The 19,548-nt window shown below is 47.0% G+C and overlaps 1 protein-coding gene across 5 annotated transcripts in view; it reads left to right on the top strand.

Annotated features, from left to right (window-relative positions):
- The window catches only part of LOC136318621 (uncharacterized), a 193,063-nt gene that overhangs the window by 85,661 nt on the left and 87,854 nt on the right, over window positions 1-19,548 (top strand). For 4 of the 5 annotated variants that reach the window (XM_066251209.1, XM_066251210.1, XM_066251212.1 and 1 more), the window contains one exon: window positions 2,555-2,799. In XM_066251209.1, coding sequence (XP_066107306.1) covers window positions 2,582-2,799 — 218 coding nt within the window. In that variant the 5' untranslated portion in view covers window positions 2,555-2,581. The remainder of the gene's footprint in view (window positions 1-2,554; window positions 2,800-19,548) is intronic. The other variant, XM_066251214.1, reaches the window with a different exon arrangement.

Here is a 19,548-nt window from a genome sequence, read left to right as displayed (position 1 = left end):
GAATAGTGAGTTTTTTTCATGCTCACTGACCCCTGGGAGTGAGTTTTTTTTAATCAAAAAATGAAATTAGTTCCAGTTCCAGTTTTATTAACTTAAAATCATGTTTGTTTCATAACCTATTTATGGAAACAAGAAGAACATACATTTGCCTTTTTTAAATGCTGCCTTACACATTTTTAAAATAAAACTTTTTGTACAGTTGTACTCTGGCTGGTCAGGAGGCACGAAGACATACATGAACATTCATACTGCTCAAAGGGTTAATGTCAGACTTTGTGTATGAAAAGTTGTGGTGACTCTGGAAGGTATCATTTTCATGCAGACGATGTTTGGATAGATAACCTTGATGAAAGCTAGTCAATTTAGGGTTTGCCTTTGCTCTAAGGAAGTAGCCCTTTTTGGGTCAAAACGGAAAGTCTGGGGTCTTTACCAGTCCCCAGCACAGTGAGACTCCTGCTTTCTCCCTAGCCTTTTAGCCTGTAGCAGTTGCTTTCTGCTGTTTTCTCTGGGCAGCTTAGGTGTCAGCAAATGCCTTCAGGGGAATTTGCTGAAGGTTCGCTTCTCTGCATCTCTCTCTTCTCTAGGACGTTAGTTAGTCTTTCAATTTTTGTCAGCTCTTCCAACACAGCAAGATCACTGCGAGCTCTAGGTGGCTGTTATCTCTGCAGCCTGTATTTCCCACACAGTTGATGGCGAATGCCGTGATGAGAAACAGCAGCAGCGAGTGCAAGGCTTGCTTCAGGGTTTTGCCCTGTCCCCAGGGTTGCAGCCATAGAGCCCTGCTGCCTTGATTACCTCCTCATACCTTCAAAGAGCTCTTCGCTGACATTTTATCTAGCATGTATAGTTGTTTTCAAATAGAAGGGTTGTTCTGATACTGGTTATGCCAGCATAGCTGGTAGCAGTAGCCATCTTTCCACTTAGCACATTTCATTAAATTTGTATGGAAACGAGAGAACACCTTCAAATTGACAAAGCCTTTTAAAATTGACAAGGAAATTGGCCACTGCTGGGGGGAGGCTATACATAGGTACCACCTTTCTGGAGGACATGAATTTATATCAAAATCCTTAACAATTTATTTGCCCTTTGACCCAGCAATTCTGCTTCTAGGTATTTATTTTGAGAAAATAATCATGAGTGTGTGTAAAGGTTTATTTAAAAAAATTCCAATCCCAGACAACAAAGTGGAAATAAAAATCCTCACTATGCAACAATAGAAGATTTTATAAATTACAGTGCTTCTCTACAATGGAGTATAATGGAATTCAATGTTAGAAATGATGTAGGAGAGTATTTAAACATATTAATAATTATTGTTAAGTGCAAGAGATTACAAAATAGTATGTATTGTCAGGTCCGATTTTAGAATGTTTATACATATATATATAAATATAAGACAAAATGATGCACATGAAAGTGTTAATGGCTGGTATTGTTGGGCTATTTCTTTTTCCTCTTCGTTTATGCATATTTTAAAAGATTTCTAGCCCTGGCCAGTTGGCTCAGTGGTAGAGCGTCAGCCTGGCGTGCAGCAGTCCCAGGTTCGATTCCCGGCCAGGGAACACAGGAGAAGCGCCCATCTGCTTCTCCACCCCTCCCCCTCTCCTTCCTCTCTGTCTCTCTCTTCCCCTCCCACAGCCAAGGCTCCATTGGAGCAAAGTTGGCCCGGGCGCTGGGGATGGCTCTGTGGCCTCTGCCTCAGGCGCTAGAATGGCTCTGGTCACGGCAGAGCAACGCCCCAGATGGGCAGAGCATAGCCCCCTGGTGGGCATGCTGGGTGGATCCCGGTCGGGCGCATGCGGGAGTCTGTCTGCCTCCCTGTTTCCAACTTCAGAAAAATACAAAAAAAAAAAAAGAGATTTCTGCAGGGCATTACTTTTGTTCTAAAAGAAAATTAATACACTTAAAAAAATTCTTACAGTCACTAGGCCCAGTGGATAATGTTTTCTGGTAAACAGTTTATTTTCATTTTGGTCTCCTGAGCTCTATCTTTACATGCTTAGTGGTGTGAGAGATGTTGTCAGAATCAGGACCCTCTTTGAAAATACTATGTGGGACAGAAGACTCCATACAAGTATGCTTTACATTCCCACTGGTCAAACTGAAGCAGAGGCTCCACTTGTTTCTGTCATTGTGTGCCGAAGCCTTTCTTTCTTAGTGAGGTGCCCTTTATTATTTATTCATTTTAGAGGAGAGAGAGAGAAAGAGGGAGAGGGAGAGAAAGAAGTGGGGGAGGAGCAGGAAGCATCAACTCCCATATGTGCCTTGACTGGGCAAGCCCAGGTTTCGAACCGGCGACCTCAGCAGTCCAGGTCCACGCTTTATCCACTGCGCCGCCACAGGTCAGGCCAGTGAGGTGCCCTTTAAAAAGTAAATAGTTTAGTGACAAAGACCTGGCTTATCAGGGAAGATTTCTTTCATAGGGAAGAAAAAACAAACCCATCTCATTTCCTTTTGAAACCAATGGCCAAAATATAATGCAATTGCTTTTGGAAAACTGAATCAAGGTTGCTAAAGACTGTTTTGTCCTTTGTTGCTCTTTTATTTGAAGGTACCCTTCCAGGCAGCAATCAGCAATATGGCTGCTTCGGTTTGGAAGATGCTCCCTAGGACTGTCCGCTCCTTGGCTACGTCATCAGAGAACCAGCGAGCTGAGGATTGTCTTCGTCGCCAGGAGGCCTACAGGTACTTCTTACCCATCCAGACCAGGTGGCAGGACAATGACCAGTACGGCCATGTGAACAACGCCGTGTACTACAGCTACTTTGACACTGTTGTCAACCACTACCTGATCAGGTAGGCGTGGGTTCTGAGCCCTACCTCCTCACGTCCGCCCTCCGCGTGCTCTCAGCTGGGGGGCATGCAAGGCATTTTGGGAGGAGAGTGCCGCCTTTTTCCTCTGCTAGTGTAGCTCTTTGGTTGAGTCAACTGAAAGTCAGATTACTCCAGAGGCAAACAGGAGGACCGACATGTGGGTGAGAAAAGTGTCACCCTGCTGCTTCCCCAGTCTCAGGTGTTACTGTATCTTGGTCCTCTGGACTGAACTGTCAGCACATGTGCAGGCTTTAAATCTCACATAGTCACCTACACAGCAAACCATGTAATAATCAGACCCTGGGCAACTTGAGCAGACATAACATCAGTCCGCAGGCCTTTTTGTGAGGAAAGCAGCTGCTTCCCCCACTGAGGGCACACAAGGGGGAGGAGAGAGAGTAAAGATGTTTGTTATCATTGCTGAGCCCTGAGGACATGATTGCCATTCCATAGGTATGTTTGCACAATTGGTTAGCATATATCTGGTAAATGTAATTCTCTATGCAAAAGATTGTGTTGTGTAGACAGATCTGCATAAATCCTAGCTTTGCCTTGCATTAGTTGTGCAGTTTTGATCAAATTATTTAACCTTATGGAGTCTGCTGTAAAAATAACTCACATTTATTAAGAACTGTGTCTGTATCTAGCATGGTGAAACGTTTTAGACAGATTTTCTTATTTAATCCCAAGGCAACTCAATGAGAGAGTGGAAAATTGTCAGTGCACTGCCTAGACCTCCTGCCTATACCCTTTTGGGGGCACACTGGCCTGACTGTCAGCTGTCAGCACTAACATTTATTTGCTGAAGGTCTACTTCTGGCCACCAGAGCTCCTTTTGCAGCCAGGCCAGAAGTGCAAGGAATTAATGCCTCCGAGAAGCAACCTTCGGTCACTGACTGAGGGAGTTGGTGTGTAAAATATCCCGGCTTCCTCACCTCTTGGATATCTGATTCTTCACATAGATTCCCAGGCTTCCTTCATGCGATTAAGCTCCAGTTTCCAGATTGATAACTTAAAACAAATTTGAGATAAAATTTATATAGCATAAAATCTAGTACTTTAACAACTGTAAATTGTACAAGTCCAGGGGCTTTTAGTATATTCACAATTTTGTGCAATCACCACTATCTAATTCTAGAAAAATTTTATCACCTCCAAAAAAGAAACCCCGTACTTATCAGCTGTCATCTCAATTTCCCTTTCTTCCCATCCCCTGGCAACCAGAACCTATTTTCTGTCTATAGGTTTACCAATCTGGACACTTCGTATAAATGTAGTCATACAATATGTGGTTTTCTGTGTCTGGCTTTTTTGACTTAGCATGATGTTTTCAGGATCGATCTATGTTGTAGCATGTGTGAATACTTTGTTCCTTTCTATAGCTGGGTGACAGTCCATTGTATGGATATATCAATTGTGTTTATTCAGCAGTTGATAGATATTTGGGATGTTTCCAGTTTTTGGCCATTATGAATAGTGCTGCTATGAATATCTGTGTACTAGTTTTTTTTTTGTTTTGTTTTGTTTTTTGTATTTTTTCTGAAGCTGGAAACAGGGAGAGACAGTCAGACAGACTCCCGCATGCGCCCGACCGGGATCCACCCGGCACGCCCACCAGGGGTGATGCTCTGCCCACCAGGGGGCAATGCTCTGCCCCTCTGGGGCATCGCTCTGCCACGACCAGAGCCACTCTAGCGCCTGGGGCAGAGGCCAAGGAGCCATCCCCAGCGCCCGGGCCATCTTTGCTCTAATGGAGCCTTGGCTGCGGGAGGGGAAGAGAGAGACAGAGAGGAAGGGGGGGGTGGAGAAGCAAATGGGCGCTTCTCCTATGTGCCCTGGCCGGGAATCGAACCCGGATCCCCCGCACGCCAGGCCGACGCTCTACCGCTGAGCCAACCGGCCAGGGCCTGTGTACTAGTTTTTATATGGACATGTTTTCACTTCTTTTGGACATATACCTAGAATTGAGTTGCTGGGCTCTATGGTAACTATATTTAACTTGTTGAGGAACCGGCAAACTGTTTTCCACTGTGGCTGTGCTATTTCTATTCCCAATAGCAGTGTATGGCGGTTCCAATTTCTCTGCATCCTCACCAACATTTGTTACTATCTTTTTGATCACAGCTATCCTGGTGTGTGTGAAGTGGTGTCTCATTTTAGTTTGGATGATGCCTAATGATGTTGAGCATCTTTCCATATGCTTGTTAGCCTTTGATATTTCGTTTTTGGAAACATATCTAATCAGATTCTTTTCTCATTTTTCCAAACAGGTTATTTGTATTTTTTGTTGGGTTATAAGACTTCTTTATATATTCTGATTATTAGACCCTTATTATATCTATGATTTACAAATACTTCCTGCCATTCACTTTCTGGCTAGTATCCTTTGGCCCACAAAAGTTTTTAATCTTAGTGACAGAGTGGTAACTTTTTAAGTAGCAAATGCTTTAGTGGCAGCCTTCCTCACTTCTGCAGGAGTGCTAAATCTATACACAACACTTTCCAGTTCTCTCTCACATTGTAGATTTGCTGTGTCGGGGAGCTTAAACTTCTTTTTTCAAAAGGATATGTATAGAACAACTTTCCCGTTGAGGGTTCCTGGTTCTCCCTTGGGTGATACGTGGTCCTGAATCGTCATACAAATTTTACTTTGTGTGCACCTGTCAGTAATTCTTCTAGAATTAGCTTGCATTTGCTTACCTACGAATAATCTTTTTCCACACTAAGTTTAGCTCTTAGGAGAATACCTGGAAAGGCACAGGAAGAAGTAAAAACGGCACATGAGGCTCGTTGTAATTCCCCATCATTTGTCACATAAGGAAACTTAACATTGAATTTTCCAACTCGCTCCAGGGCTGCTCACTCTTTTTTTAGGAAGGAGCTTTGCAGCTTCTTTGGACTGACCCTTAAGAATCATCTCAATGCTGTTGGGCCCTCGTGGTATGTCTTAGTCAGTTCAGGCTGCCGTAACAGAATGCCATAGGCTGCGTGGCTTAAACAACAGAAATTTACTTCTCCTACTTCTGCAGTCTGGGAAGTCCGGATCAGGGTGCCAGCATGACCTCGTCTAAACCTAATAAATTCCCAAGGCTCCACCTCCTAATACCATCCCATGGAGATTTAGGGTTTTGATATCTGCATTTTGGCAGAACACAGACATATAGCTCATAACACGATTTTTATGTATTTTTTTGTTAATGTCTCCCATTCGTGAATGGGGCTTCTGGAAAGATGGTGTGCAAAAAGTGATGGTTGAGTCTTTCATCCAGTGGAGATTGTGGGGGTGGGGACAGGGGTCGGCAGCATGGATTCCTACCAGTATAGAGAGTGTTCTGTCTCATACAGAAATCTCCAGGTGGTACACAGTGATTCCAAGTCTGTGAAACCACCGTGGCCATTGTGGCCAGGGACCTCCTAGTCATGACAAAAAAAGTGGGTTTACCTTTATACTGTTACTAAGAGATTTGAGGATTGTTTAATAGGTTGCTTGACGGTCAGAGGTCAAACCAGCACCACATAAAGGTGTGAGAAGGCGGGGGAACCAGCCCATTTCACCAGTCCCTGTGAGAAAGGGCAGCTGGTCAGTCTCAGCCAGGCTTGCCCACTCGCCTCCTCCCCCCTGGCTTTCTAAGGATGGGCGGCGCCGTACGTGCACCAAGAGCCCAGGAGAGAATCAGTGAGGAAAATCCTTGTCCAGAACATTCCGTCTTTGAGGGGGGGTTCCTCCAGGAAAGGACCAGGGACTTGTGGAGGGCATGGCGGGGGAGGGTGAGAGAGACAACAGAAGAGACCACAGCCTGCCCGGTGTGCCCGTCACTTTGACACGCAGAAGGGGTTAAGTCACTCTTGAATACTTTATCGCTCATCAATTGTAATTAAATATGTTTATATTAAATTACGTTCTGTAATTAATGTAAAATCCTTTAGCCTATGCTGTTATTAGAACCAGATGCTGAAGTACCAACAATATTTCAACATGACTGTGCTGCCTCGCCAGCTGTCTAACTGTAATTACTTTAATCTCAGCTTGTTATCTAATTATCACCTTTGTAAAGGGAAAAGTACTCTCTAATGCTTACTGATTGTTTCAGATGATGATGAAGAGCAGGGAACAGCTGTCAGAGATCCTGGACCCTGCTTATCACAATGAAGGAACTTTTCCTGAAGCCTGTTCACGGCCAAACTGCTGAAAAAAAGATGTCCCAGATGGGACCTGGGGACTGGCCAGTGAACGGATGTAGGTGCTGCAGTGGTTAAGGGTGTGACACCTGCAAGTAAACTGTCCGGTGACACCTGCCTCCTACAGTGATGGCTGCAGGATGAGTTACTTGATTTGGTTGAGCCTCAGTGGCCACATCTGTAACCCGGAGACAGTAGTAATACCAGAATCTACTTCAGAGGACTGGTGTGAAGATCGAATGAGATCGTGCATATGAAGCCCTTAGCACAGTGCTCGACAGAATGTTCATACTTAGTAAATGTTAATTGTTCTTCTTTTTAAAAAAATCAATGTTGGTTTTCTGCATTTCCAGTCAGTTCATTTTCCAAGTTATGTTTAAGTTCTATCTTTTTGGGACTGAAATTTTACCTTTGCATTGCTTATTCAAAAATTGTGGCCCCGGATGGTTGGCTCAGTGGTACAGCATCGACCCGCTGTGTGGAAGTCCTGGGTTTGATTCCTTGTCAGAGCACACAGGAGAAGCGGCCATCTGCTTCTCCTCCCCTCCCCATCCCAGTTCTATCTCTTTCTCTCCCTCTTCCCTTCCTGCAGACATCACTCAATTGGTTCGAGCCCATCTGCCCCTGGCGCTGAGGATGGCTCCATGAAGCCTCTGCCTGAGGTGCTAAAAATAGCTCAGTTACAAGCATTGGCCCCAGATGGGGAGAGCATGGCCCCAGGTGGGGTTGCTGAATGGATCCCAGTGGGGCACATGTGGGAGTCTGTCTCACTATCTTCCCTCTTCTCACTTAAAACAATTGTTTTACCAAACCAGACAAGAGTATAAGTAAGTATTGTCAGGGAAATCTTGAAGCTCTTTGGGGGAAGAAACTGTTTTTAGAATATCTTTCAGTACTTTATGCATGTGTTTGAATATCAGCAGTTGATGAGTACCTGTAGTTTATTCCACGATAACCATTAAAGCCAATTCTCTTAGGATGTTTATTAAGCTTTTACGACCCCCCCCCTCGTGCTTTACCTCCTAGGGGCAGCACCCAATCAGAGGGGAGTTGGCACCAGTCCCCCACCCGTGAAAACAGCATGTCTGTCTCCCCACTAGACAGGGCCTCAGTGACTGTTCCTTGGAAGAACTGAACAGGATCGCTTATTCTCGGGCCACGCTGGGTGTCCCGGGGGTTTTCTCGCCCAGTGTTGTATGGGTGCCGCCGCCCCGGGCCTGTGGCAGGGCTCGGTCTCCGGGGTTTCTTGCCACTCGTTACCGCGTCTTCACGTCAGGAACCCGGGAAGCAGGCTGTGGGGGAGACGTGTCAGAGCCCCCAGGGCGTCTGACCGTAATGCTGAGGTCAGCTATGTCTGGTTTAGAGGAGCAGGAGGGCGGGAGCTCGCACAGCCTGAGCCGGGCCACCTGGCGAGGGCAAAGCGCTGGGTCTCTAATGTCAGGAATGCCCGGTTTAAAGAGGGCTGCTGTATGAGAGGAGCTCTCAGCATTCGTCACAAGAGCGTAACTGTGGCAAACTCCACGTAACCTTCATTCAGTAGAGGGTACAACAAACCAGACTCTGGAGTCAGTCTTGGTTGTACTAACTTGGCTATAGAGAGCAATATCCTAAAATGAGAGGAGTGGCCAGCAGGAAGTTTGCCCTGCTGGGCGGGGCTTGCGCTGTCCGTCAGGCAGGCCTCCCACCGGGCTCGGCTTCAGTTTCGCTGAGTAACATCTGGGACCCCAGACAGAGCCACGCTCCCTCTTTAGTACGTGTCCATCTCAGGGCTTCCGTGAACATTATGGTGACTCCATCAGTCTGAAGGCCTCGGTTAAAATATTATGATGTGTCCCCTGGAGCCCAAGGAAATCTCATTATAACAAAGTAATCTCATTTGCAGTGTGTTCTCTAACCCACGGGTCTGGAAATGGTCGGATGCAGCCTGCCCGGGAAGCTGGGCTGTCAGACCAATACGCTGTGTGAAAATTGGGGCCGGAGGTCACCCGTCTCCTGATACACAAATCTCCCTTGGAGAATCTCATTTCATTCAGACTATCAGTTAGATTAGAAATGCCCTAATTATCCCTCTGAAATTAAATTACTTTATGTTAGGGTGATATAATGAACAACCATAAAGAGGATATATACAACCAATCATCTTATTAGTCACAGCAAGACCAGACCATACACTAAATGGACCTTGCTGATTATTGTCAGCTAGTCCCTGCCACTCGGAAGAAGGGCGAGGGGAAGGGGAAGAAGGAGAGAGGCTAGCGTTCTCCTCTGGCTGACCCTGTGGTTTTCCGGGACAGCTGTGGGTTCCTGCTGTGTTTCTCTGCTGAAGTGCGAAGAGGTGCTCCCCAAAGGTGCCACCCCTGGTCGCTGAGAGTGAGGGAGCTGTGGAGGGTCCACTGTGCTCCTGGTGTGTTAACCCCCGTGGCAGGCGGGCCTCGTGGCTGAGAGGATAAGGCCGGGCATCACTGCCCTTCCCTTCTTTCTCTCTCTCCTTCTAAATATAATAGTAAGCCACAATTAGTTTACTAATAGTTGCTTTTAACAACATTATGATGGATCAGCTCGTGCATAAAAATGAAGCACTCATAAGTATGAAGTTCAATTTGTGATGACAGGAAGGAAAAAGACCCCATTTGCGGAATTCTTGGAAAATTAGATAGCTAAAAGCAAACCAGACAAAATCGCTTTAGCCAGGAACCATAGTTAAACTTACTTGGTGGTTGTGAAAATAACAGGGAAATGTAAACCCCTTCACTTCTTTACTTCAGAAACCTTCCAGGTGTCTGTCAAGTGATAGGGCTCTGTTGCTGAGGGACACTTGTCCTCCACAAATGATTAACCTCTATCTATCGGGTGCATTTGTTAAAGAAAATAATGCTAGCTGCTATAATGAATTACCACCAAATCTCAGTGACTTAACACAACAAAAGGTTATGTCTCATTTAAATCACTAATACAGGTCAGTGTGTGTGTGTGTGTGTGTGTGTGTGTGTGTGTGTGGCGAGCTGTCCATGCAGTCACTGAAGACCCTACCTTATGGCTCTGCCCCCTTTAGGTCAGATATCTCAGTAGTGGGGCTGTCAACATTTTGGGGTTATACTTTGTTGAGGTACTCTGTGCATTATAGGATGTTTAGCTGCATCCCTGACCCCCATTCATTTGGGGCCAGTAGGACATCCTCCCAGCATGACAACCAAAATGTCTCCAGACATTGCCAAGTGTCCCGGAGAGAGGAGGATGGAACTGTCCCCAGTTGGGAACCACTGCTCTAAGTCAGTGGAGTCTCCTTCACTCATCAGGGAGACGGGGAAGCAGAGCAAGGGCGAGCCTGCAGGACGCTGTCATAGGCCAGCCCTGGAAAAGGCACGCGTTCTTCCCACCCACACTCTGCTGGGAAGTCACGTGGCTTTACCTAACTAAAAGGCTGGCTAGAAAAATAGTCTGGAAGTATCCCCGGAGAAAAAGAAAATGGTTTTGTTGAACATGTAGCGTTCCTTACCACATTGACCTTGTTCAAAGATAAACCAGGGAAACACCAGAACCTGAGATTTGGCCCCTCCCCTTACGGACACCTGATGGCTCACACCTGCTGGTTGTCACCATGGGAGCCCACCTAGACCTGCCTTTTTGTCTCTTTACCTCCTTTTGCCTCCTGACCGAAGCTCATCTGTACTGCCTTCTATTTGTGCAAAGCTCCGATTTCTAATTAAAAAATCTAATCCATGCTGTATGGTCAAAGGATGCCGGTGGGCTCAAGGGCAGCCCCTTCTGGGGAGCACAAATAGGGCTCTACAGAAACAAAGGGGTGGTGGCATGGGAGCCGCTGTGGCGAGGTGGCCAGAGGAAAGGGGGCAGAGCTCCGGGTGGACTCTGCGACATGGTTACAACAGAATTGTTACAAACAGAAAAATAATTGATAAACAGTTTAACTATTAACACCATGACTTTAAGTAGACCTTTTTATAAAATGATAAGCAAATGTAAAATGACTTAACAAAGTGAGCATGTTTTAGACTACATGTTTGTAGCCCCTAAATGCGTATGTTAAAATTCTAACTCCCAGTGGGAGAGAGCTGGGAGGTGATTAGGGTCAGATGAGGTCATGTGGGGGGAGCCCCCGTGATGGCATCAGTGTCCTTAGAGGAAGAGGAAGAGACTAGAGCTCACCCTCTCAGCCATGTGAGGACACAGCAAGTGGGTGACTGTCTGTAGCCAGGGGGTGGGTTCTCACCACAGCAAGTCTGCTGGCAGCTTGAGCTCAGACCACCCAGCTGCTAGGACTGGGAAAAATAAGTCTGTTTTTTTTTTTTAAATTATTATTCATTTTAGAGAAGAGAGAGAGAGAGAAGGTGGGGAGGAGCAGGAAGCGTCAACTCCCATCAACTCCCACATGTGCCTTGACCGGACAAGCCAAGGGTTTTTGAGGAGCCACTGAGCCATTTCACCCACAGGTGTTGTAAAGTACCAAAGGCTACAGAATTAATATTAATATTTTAAGAGGCTTGGAGAACATTTTATTAATTTGGGTTAAGGTGTACAGAGAAATTGTGAGAATAGTCTCTGTACTGTATGATTAGCATAACCAGGATGGCTCTTGCCATTGTATTGTAAATGAAAAGGGAAGGAAAGCATAGATTCCCTGATATTCCACCACACCTGTGGGGAAAGGAGTGAATGGCTAGCCAGGTGCAGGAAGGGAAAAGCCAAAATAAACCTTTTCTTATAACTATGAGCCATTTGCGGGCATTTGTCCCCACGGAAACTACCTCTCTTATGTAAATGCATGTGGTTAATACCTCTGACTCTGGACAGAGAGATGGCGGATGAACACTAGAAAATATAGGAAGGCCTTTTAATATGTAAAGAGATATCTTTCTACCATTGTGTTGACTTGTAAATTTTGTTTTCTCCAAAATGATGTATGGTTTGCAAATTGAACGTGGTCCTATCATGTTAAAGGACATATGACTATAACCAATAGTGGTAAGGGGCTCCTAATGGCAATTTTTGCTTCTGTACTTCCCACTTACAAAACTATAAAAACTAAGTAGAACAAGGGCCAGCCTGCTTTCCGTCAGATTTCTGTCGGAGTTTCCGCCGCTTGGCCAAGCTAGACAATAAAACTTTAATGTGTAACCGACAGACCTTGCTTCTGTCTTCCATAATTCGGGTCCCTCCGAATTTGGATTAACAGTTTTGAGCTGGCGACCTCAGTGTTCCAGGTCGACGCTTTATCCACAGCGCCACCACAGGTCAGGCATAAATCTGTTGTTTAAGTCACCCAGGCCCCGGTACTCTGTGGTCGCAGCCCAGACTAGGACAGAACACAATGCTTGTTAACCCTTAAAAAGATCACCATATAAGGTGAGCCCTGTTTTCATATAAGGAGAGCCTGTGTTGAAGGAGTTTGGTCCGTTGGGTAACCAGCTCTTTCCCTCACTTCCACTGTAGACTCACACAGGTACTGACCAGAGTTTAAAAATTTAAATTGTTCTCCTTTTAGAGAGAACGCACTTGAACTTCTCTCTTAGGCAGAGGATATGTAGATAGAGATAGTTGGAAAGTGATCACCAGGTGTGGGCTGATGACCCCATTTGTTGGAGCCAGTACCTGATTGCTCTCAGGGATGTTGTCTGGGGTGATGGAGAGTCTCCCAGAGAGGTGAAGGGAGGTGCTGCCTGGTTTACAATGCACTGCCCACGTGACAACATCACACCTTAAGAGCTGTGCTAGTAGGCCATGCTGCAGTGGAAAGAGTTTGTGGGTGGGAGACTGGTGCCCTGGATTCCTGAGCTGGCTGTGCCGCTGTCCTTGTGACTGTGGGTGAGTCAGGTCACTGCCAGCAGAGGCAAGGCTCTGAATGCCAACTTTCCTGGAAGGGTTTGGACAAAACAGCTCATGTCCTCCCTTCAATATGGCTGTGCTGCAGCAGCCAGAGACATTTTCCCTTCCCTCCCTCCCCCCTCCCTTCTCCCTCCCTTCTCTCTCCCTCCCTCTTTCCTTCCTCCCCTCCCTCCCTTTCCCCTCCCTTCTCCCTCCTTCCCTTCCTTCCTCCCTCCTCTCCTCCCTTCTTCCTCCCTCCTCTCTCCCTCCCTCTTCCCTCCCTCCCCCTCCCTCCCTTCCCCTCTCTCTTCCTCCCTCCTTCCCTTCCTTCCTCCCTCCTCCCTCCCTTTCTCCCTCCTCCCTCTCTCTCTCCCTCCTTCCCTTCCTTCCTCCCTCCTCCCTTCCTTCCTCCCTCCTTCCCTTCCTTCCTCCCTCCTCCCTCCTTCCTTTCCTTCCTCCCACCTTCCCTCCCTTCCTTTCTCCTCCCTCCCTTCCTCCTTCCTTCCTTTCCTTCCTCCTTCCTTCCCTTCCTTCTTCCCTCCTTCCCCTCTCCCCCCTCCCTCCCTCCCTCCCTTCCTTCCTTCCAATTTTATTTATTGATTTTAGAGAGAGGGAGCAAGATCGCATCTTCATACCCTCATTCCTGCTTACAACTTTTCCATAGCACCCAGTTTGCATTTCAAATAAAGGCAAAGCTCCTTTGCATATGTTGCAAAGCCCTGCGGGGTCTGGCGCTTTTTCAGGCTCCTCTGCTGCCCTGGTCACCCTCGCTCTCGGGCTTACTGTATACTGTACACCAGCCTTTTCTCCAGTCCTCCCGACGCCCTGCCCTGCTGGGCTCTGTGCAGTGCCCTCTGCCTTGAGGCCCCTCACCCCATCTCTCTTCTCTTTTAACTCTTCCTTACTTTTTAGTTCTCAGCTGAAAGGTCATTTCCTCGGGACGTCTTCTGGATGTCCTGACCGGGTCTAATCCCCTGTCCTGGGCTGTCTCAGACCACCCACAGCAAAGCATTGTCAGGGTTGCAGTGTTGTATTTCTGGGATAATTATTTGAAATGCAATTCCGCCTCTGACATTTGACTGTAATCACCCTGAGAGCCGTGCCTTTGCTCACTGTCATAGCCCAAGGCCTGGCGCAGGGCCTGGCTCAGAGTTGGTGCTAAGATGTTAGTCTTCCATGAATGAACCGTTTGGGCCTTCTGAAAATTAGTTAATCAGGCATGACCCTGAGATGCCACCTGTTTGATTCACTATAGAGCTCCTCATAATTTGGGAATGTGATTCCTGTACTCTGGAGGGCCCCTCGAGGGACCTGCGGTGGTCAGTGAGAACCACGTGACATCCAGCATTTCCTTGTCAGCTTGTCTCGCCTGGAGCTCTTAACAGAGCCTGGAAACCCCATAGTCTCCCAAAGGCTTTTATTTAAAAATGTTTGTACCTGGAATGCATGTGCAACTGACCACTTCTAGGAACCTGACTGTGGTAGAAGCCGTGGATGGCAGGCACAGGGCCTGGTTTGGGGCCGGGGAGGACTCCTGATCACTGAGCAGTGACTCCAGTGCTCTGAGTACTTCCCTTCTCAGGTTAAGGGATGGGTTGAGCAGTCCGTGAGCGTCTATATGTGGAAGGCTGAGGAAGGTTCGGCAGCACCCTGGAGAGCTTCATCCTCTTATGATTCACGGCATGTGGCCACCATTCTGAGCAGATGAGGTAGGAAGTCATTTCCGAAGCAGCAGCTATGAAATTCCATTACACGGTGCTTTTCAATTGAAGGGGAAGGGCCTTTGCGGAAACTAATTTGCAGTTGCTTTAATCGTGGAGCTCACACTTCCCCCATCGCTGCAACTAGAAAGGCTCACTGGTTTTGCAGATTGTAACCCCACCCCCTCAGCTCCTGGATCCCTTCTGTGGTTGTTGCCATCCCCTAATATTTGCAATTCTTGAGACAAAAAGGGAGTAATTACATGCAGTCGTCCTGCTGAATGTGAATCCACGTGGTGAAATCAGAGTTAAAGCAAATGGGATGCCTTCCAGGGAAGGGCTCATCTTGTGTTGTTTCTTCTTCCCTGCCAACCTCTCCTGCCTTCTGGGGACTGTCCTGAGGGTCCCCTTTCTCCCTTAGTCACTGGCACCACCAGGATTGTTCTTGACCTGGAGAAGGACAGGCAGGAATCATAGAAAGTGAAGAGCATTTGATTAGGAGTCAGTAAACCTAGGTCTAGTCTCAGTTCTCTTGTTTAGCAAATTTAGCCTCTTAGGAGATTTTCACTTATCTTACAGTGGGGTTTGGGGAAGAGGTGGGGTGAGACAGACTGTGGGAAAGCCTACGAGGTCTACCCAAAGGGGTGGGGTTGTATGGGAGTTGGTGCTACGTGTTTGTAAGGCCAGTTGGCCACCATCACAGCTGCCTGGCCTATGCAGGTTCGCATATAATCCTGACAGGTTGTAAAGCAACAATTGAGCAAAGAAATGATGAGCTGTCCTTTGTTCCTGCTCACAACCGGCGGGCGAGAAAATACACATAGCAGGAAAACAATTCCCTTTCCATTCAGGGCTTCCAAAGCCACTGACCTTTTCTGGTTTTTCCTAGAATCAGAGTCCTCACCAGCCGAAACTTTGCATGCCTCCATCTTGGCTGCCTCCTCTCCTCCACATGGCCCCTCTGCCCCTGCTACAACATGGGCTCCTCCTCTCTATAACAACATGGTCTTTCTCTCCAAAACGGCCTCCTAGCTCCTCTTAAAACTCTTTGGTGGGATAACCCCCTCCTCCAGCACACATTAGCATAACCAAGCCCCTTTCCAAGCAAGAAGGCGATCAGCTGCCCCACGTGGTCTGCAGCCATCTTTAATAAAGTGAGCATAAAATTACAGTTTACAAATTTATCTGCCCAACAGTGTTTATCCAAGGTTATTATTGAAAAGCAGTTGTCTGAGTCAAAAGACTTCTGTACTGACTCAAATCTTCCCAAGGTGAATTTCACAGGTGCTTGAAAGTTGTTTTTTTTTTTGTTTGGTTTTTTTTTTTTGTTTTTTTTTTTCATTTTTCTGAAGCTGGAAACAGGGAGAGACAGTCAGACAGACTCCCGCATGCGCCCGACCGGGATCCACCCGGCACGCCCACCAGGGGGCGACGCTCTGCCCACCAGGGGGCGATGCTCTGCCTATCCTGGGCATCGCCATGTTGCGACCAGAGCCACTCTAGCGCCTGAGGCAGAGGCCACAGAGCCATCCCCAGCGCCCGGGCCATCTTTGCTCCAATGGAGCCTTGGCTGCGGGAGGGGAAGAGAGAGACAGAGAGGAAGGCGCGGCGGAGGGGTGGAGAAGCAAATGGGCACTTCTCCTATGTGCCCTGGCTGGGAATCGAACCCTGGTCCTCCGCACGCTAGGCCGACGCTCTACCGCTGAGCCAACCGGCCAGGGCGATGCTTGAAAGTTTTTAAGGTTGAAGCTTTGTGGGTCCAGGATTCTCCTGTGGAAATAGAAAGATTGCAGAAATAATCAGACATTTTCAGTCAACATTTAGCAGAGATTTGTTTCTCAGATAATCTATGGCTTCTTGGGGAGAAGAACAAAGAGACTGAGATGTGGAGATAGCTGGAAGTTCTGTGGGGGTGTTGGTCAAATAAGTTTGTAAAATATGATTTTTATGTTTGCTCGCTTATAGTTTGCATTGGAAGCTGGGCAGCGCCAGGTATATGTAGGTCTGTGGAATTGCAAATTACCTTCCTGCTCGGAAAGAGCCATTGTTTTGCTAATGTTTGCTAGAGGAGAGGTTTTCACGCCAGAAAGTTTTGAAGAAAGAGAGAAGAAGGAGAAGAGGCAGGAAGAAGCCATGTTTGCAGAGTGAGAGCAGAGAGAATGCAGAGTGCTGAGAAGAAGCCATGTTGACAGAGAAGGGAGAAGGTGTGCAGATGAGAACCAGAGGCGAGGGGCTTTTGCAAGCTCTGCTGAGACTGTTGGGGCCTTTGATTCTAGGAGAAACCAGAGAAGATTCTCCTGGTTATGGAATCAGAAGGTAGTGTTTTCCCTGTGTGTTTCCCTGTGTCGGCCGGTGCGAGACTTGAATAAAGGAAGGGCCCACCATTTTTTGGCTCCACTGTTTCTTTACTGTTTGCCCGAATTCAACGGGAACCTGCATGTGCATGGCTGTGACAACCACGACTGCTGGTCATACAGGAGGGAACTGGTATTCATTTGAATATCTTTATAATATGGTGTTTTGACATTGTGCTTAATGTCAGACTTGGGTAAAATAAGGTACAAGGGTGAAGGATAATGCATCAGGTACTGAATTAATATTTCCTTTGTTTAGTTAAAGAATGACTATTAGTCATTCTCTTTGGCTGTCGGCAACTGAACATGCTTTGTAGGACTGCGGGAAACCCCTGTCCCCGCTCCACACACACACATATTATAGAAACTAATGCCAGATACTTGTTTTCCCAGCTTCCTTTGCAGCTAGGATGCTGGTGCCTGGCCCAGACTTTGCCAATGCACCTGCCTCCGCCCCCCCCCCCCCAATACTTCGGCTGTGGCTTGGCAGCTGCTCATGTATTGAGGTAGGGTCTGTGCAGAATCCACTCTGGCAAGGGTGGTGGCCCTACGACAGCTACATCCCAGGTCTGGCTAGGGGGCATAAAGGCCCCAGTTCTTCCATGGCACACTCCACAGGTGCTATGGCACAGCAGCAGTTTCTGATTCAGTATTTCCTGGCCATTTTTTCCAAAGGAACTACCTCTTTAGCTTGGCTCACAGAAACAATCTTCTTGTTTTTAGACATTTTGGATGTGGTTGTAGTTACTGCTGTCAGGGTTTCTTCCTCCCCAGTTCACCTCAAAACCCCCTGAAAATTCTGTAATTAAATACACACTTGGTAAACTTTATGACTGTGTGGTAAAATATACCAAAGTGGAGTTATAAGAAAGTAAGTAGGCAAGTGACAAGTGCCACAGTGGAGAGAGGTGCTCTGCTGATTCATTTTGGTGGAGTATTTCACTTTACTTGATCATGTGCTTCTGAAGTAACAAATTTTACGTGAACTCCTTCAATGATCTGATTCAGGGAAGGCATTCATCTTGGAGTGGGTGTCATGTTAAAATAACTAAGTTACAGGGAAGATACTTGCTTCTCCCTCACTTTTTATTAGAAATGGAACCCATTAGCCCACTGGGTTTGTTTTAAAAGAAAGGTCCACTCAGTGGCTAATGTAAAAGCCTGGTTGGCATTGGTGACGTATGTGTGCCAAGCTCTCAGCTGAGTGTTTAGGCTGATGGAAGGCTCAGAGCCCACTGGCCAGGCAGGGGGTGTGGACTCTTGGTCACGCTTCTTCCCTCTGTGCCTGTGACCAGGTCCCTGAATTGCTTAGAAATACAAAGTCAAGGATAGGAGGTACAGGAATAAAACAGTTTAAGGAATGTCCTTGGGAAAAACATTTCCTGCAGCAATGGACATGTGAGGAGAACAGGAAATATACTGCTGTTATTTCAGGCGTCTGTAGCCCTTTTTTTCAGTCCCGTTATTATTAGGAAGGGAAGCATCATGGACCAAGAGTGCTTAAGGTTTTGCTATGTTTCTGATATGCTTTGTAAGTTATAATTGTGAGAAAGGAGTCTGACAAGGGGTGAGCAACCCTGCGAGATGGGAAGGTCCTTGTTCTTGTAATGGCAATGGTTACAAGTTCTGGAGCAGACTGCCTGGGTGAGAATCGTGGCATACGGGGCAAGGACTTAGCCTTCCCATGCCTCAGTTTCCTCATCTGGAAATGGGGGTAATAATTGTACTACCCTAGGGATTCTTATGCAAAGCACTTAGAGTAATGCCTGGTGCATACGCAGCTTAGAAAGGTGTTTGCTGCTGCTGCTGCTGTCACTGTTTCTTAGCATCATCCTTGTTTGCTCTGTGTACACTGCCAGCCTCCTCCCTCTCCTGGTCACGCCCCACCCCTCTCCTCCTCTTACTGGTTTTAAAGATTCCCTGATGAAATCCCCATTCCTCTATGAGGGGGGTCCCTTTACCAGCGACTCCTAGCTGTCTCTGCAAGGGGTAGGCTCAGTCTCTGAGGGGAGGGGGATAACACGGACGTCCCTGGATTTAGGGAAGGGGAACAGCTTGTCAGAGAAGGAGTGACCGATGTCACCACCTGACCTAGGCCGGTTTGTTTCATGGATTAGAGTTGGGATTCTCTCCTTCCTCCAGGTATCTCCACCCAGGGGGGAGCAGGAACTCATTACTCTAGCATTCCTGAGGATACCTTAGGTTTACGTTCTGGTTGCTTCTCTTTGCATTTGAGTGATGAGCTCCATTTGTCAAAGCTCTTTCACTGTAATATGTCCCTTGGCCTCACAAAGACCCAGTAGGCAAAAAGGCTGACATTTTCATCCCCCTTGAGGTAATTGACACCCAGAGAGGTTAAGTAGTGACCAGGGTCACACAGGTAGTTAACTGTAGAGCCTAAGGCAGCATTCAAGTCTCCTTTCACTCTGCCACTGGGGTTTCCAAAGGAGGGGAGCCACTGCACTGTCCTGAAGTGACCCTCCAATGGGGTCACATATTCTTCTGAGCTCTGACTGTCTTTATTCTCAAGCTCAGTCTTTGAATGGGCGACATGCTTTTGCTAAAGAGTTTGCTGCTTACATGCTACCCTTTGCTTTGTAGGGAAAGAAATGATCAAGTATTTTCATAGTTACCATTCTTCCAGACCCTTGAGTCTAGAAAACAATGTCACCAGGAGG

This window comes from Saccopteryx bilineata, chromosome 1 (assembly GCF_036850765.1).
Source record: "Saccopteryx bilineata isolate mSacBil1 chromosome 1, mSacBil1_pri_phased_curated, whole genome shotgun sequence".
Classification (NCBI taxonomy): Eukaryota; Metazoa; Chordata; class Mammalia; order Chiroptera; family Emballonuridae; genus Saccopteryx; species Saccopteryx bilineata.
The sequence above is the reverse complement of the archived record's forward strand: the minus strand, read 5'-3'. Positions and strand labels throughout refer to the sequence as shown.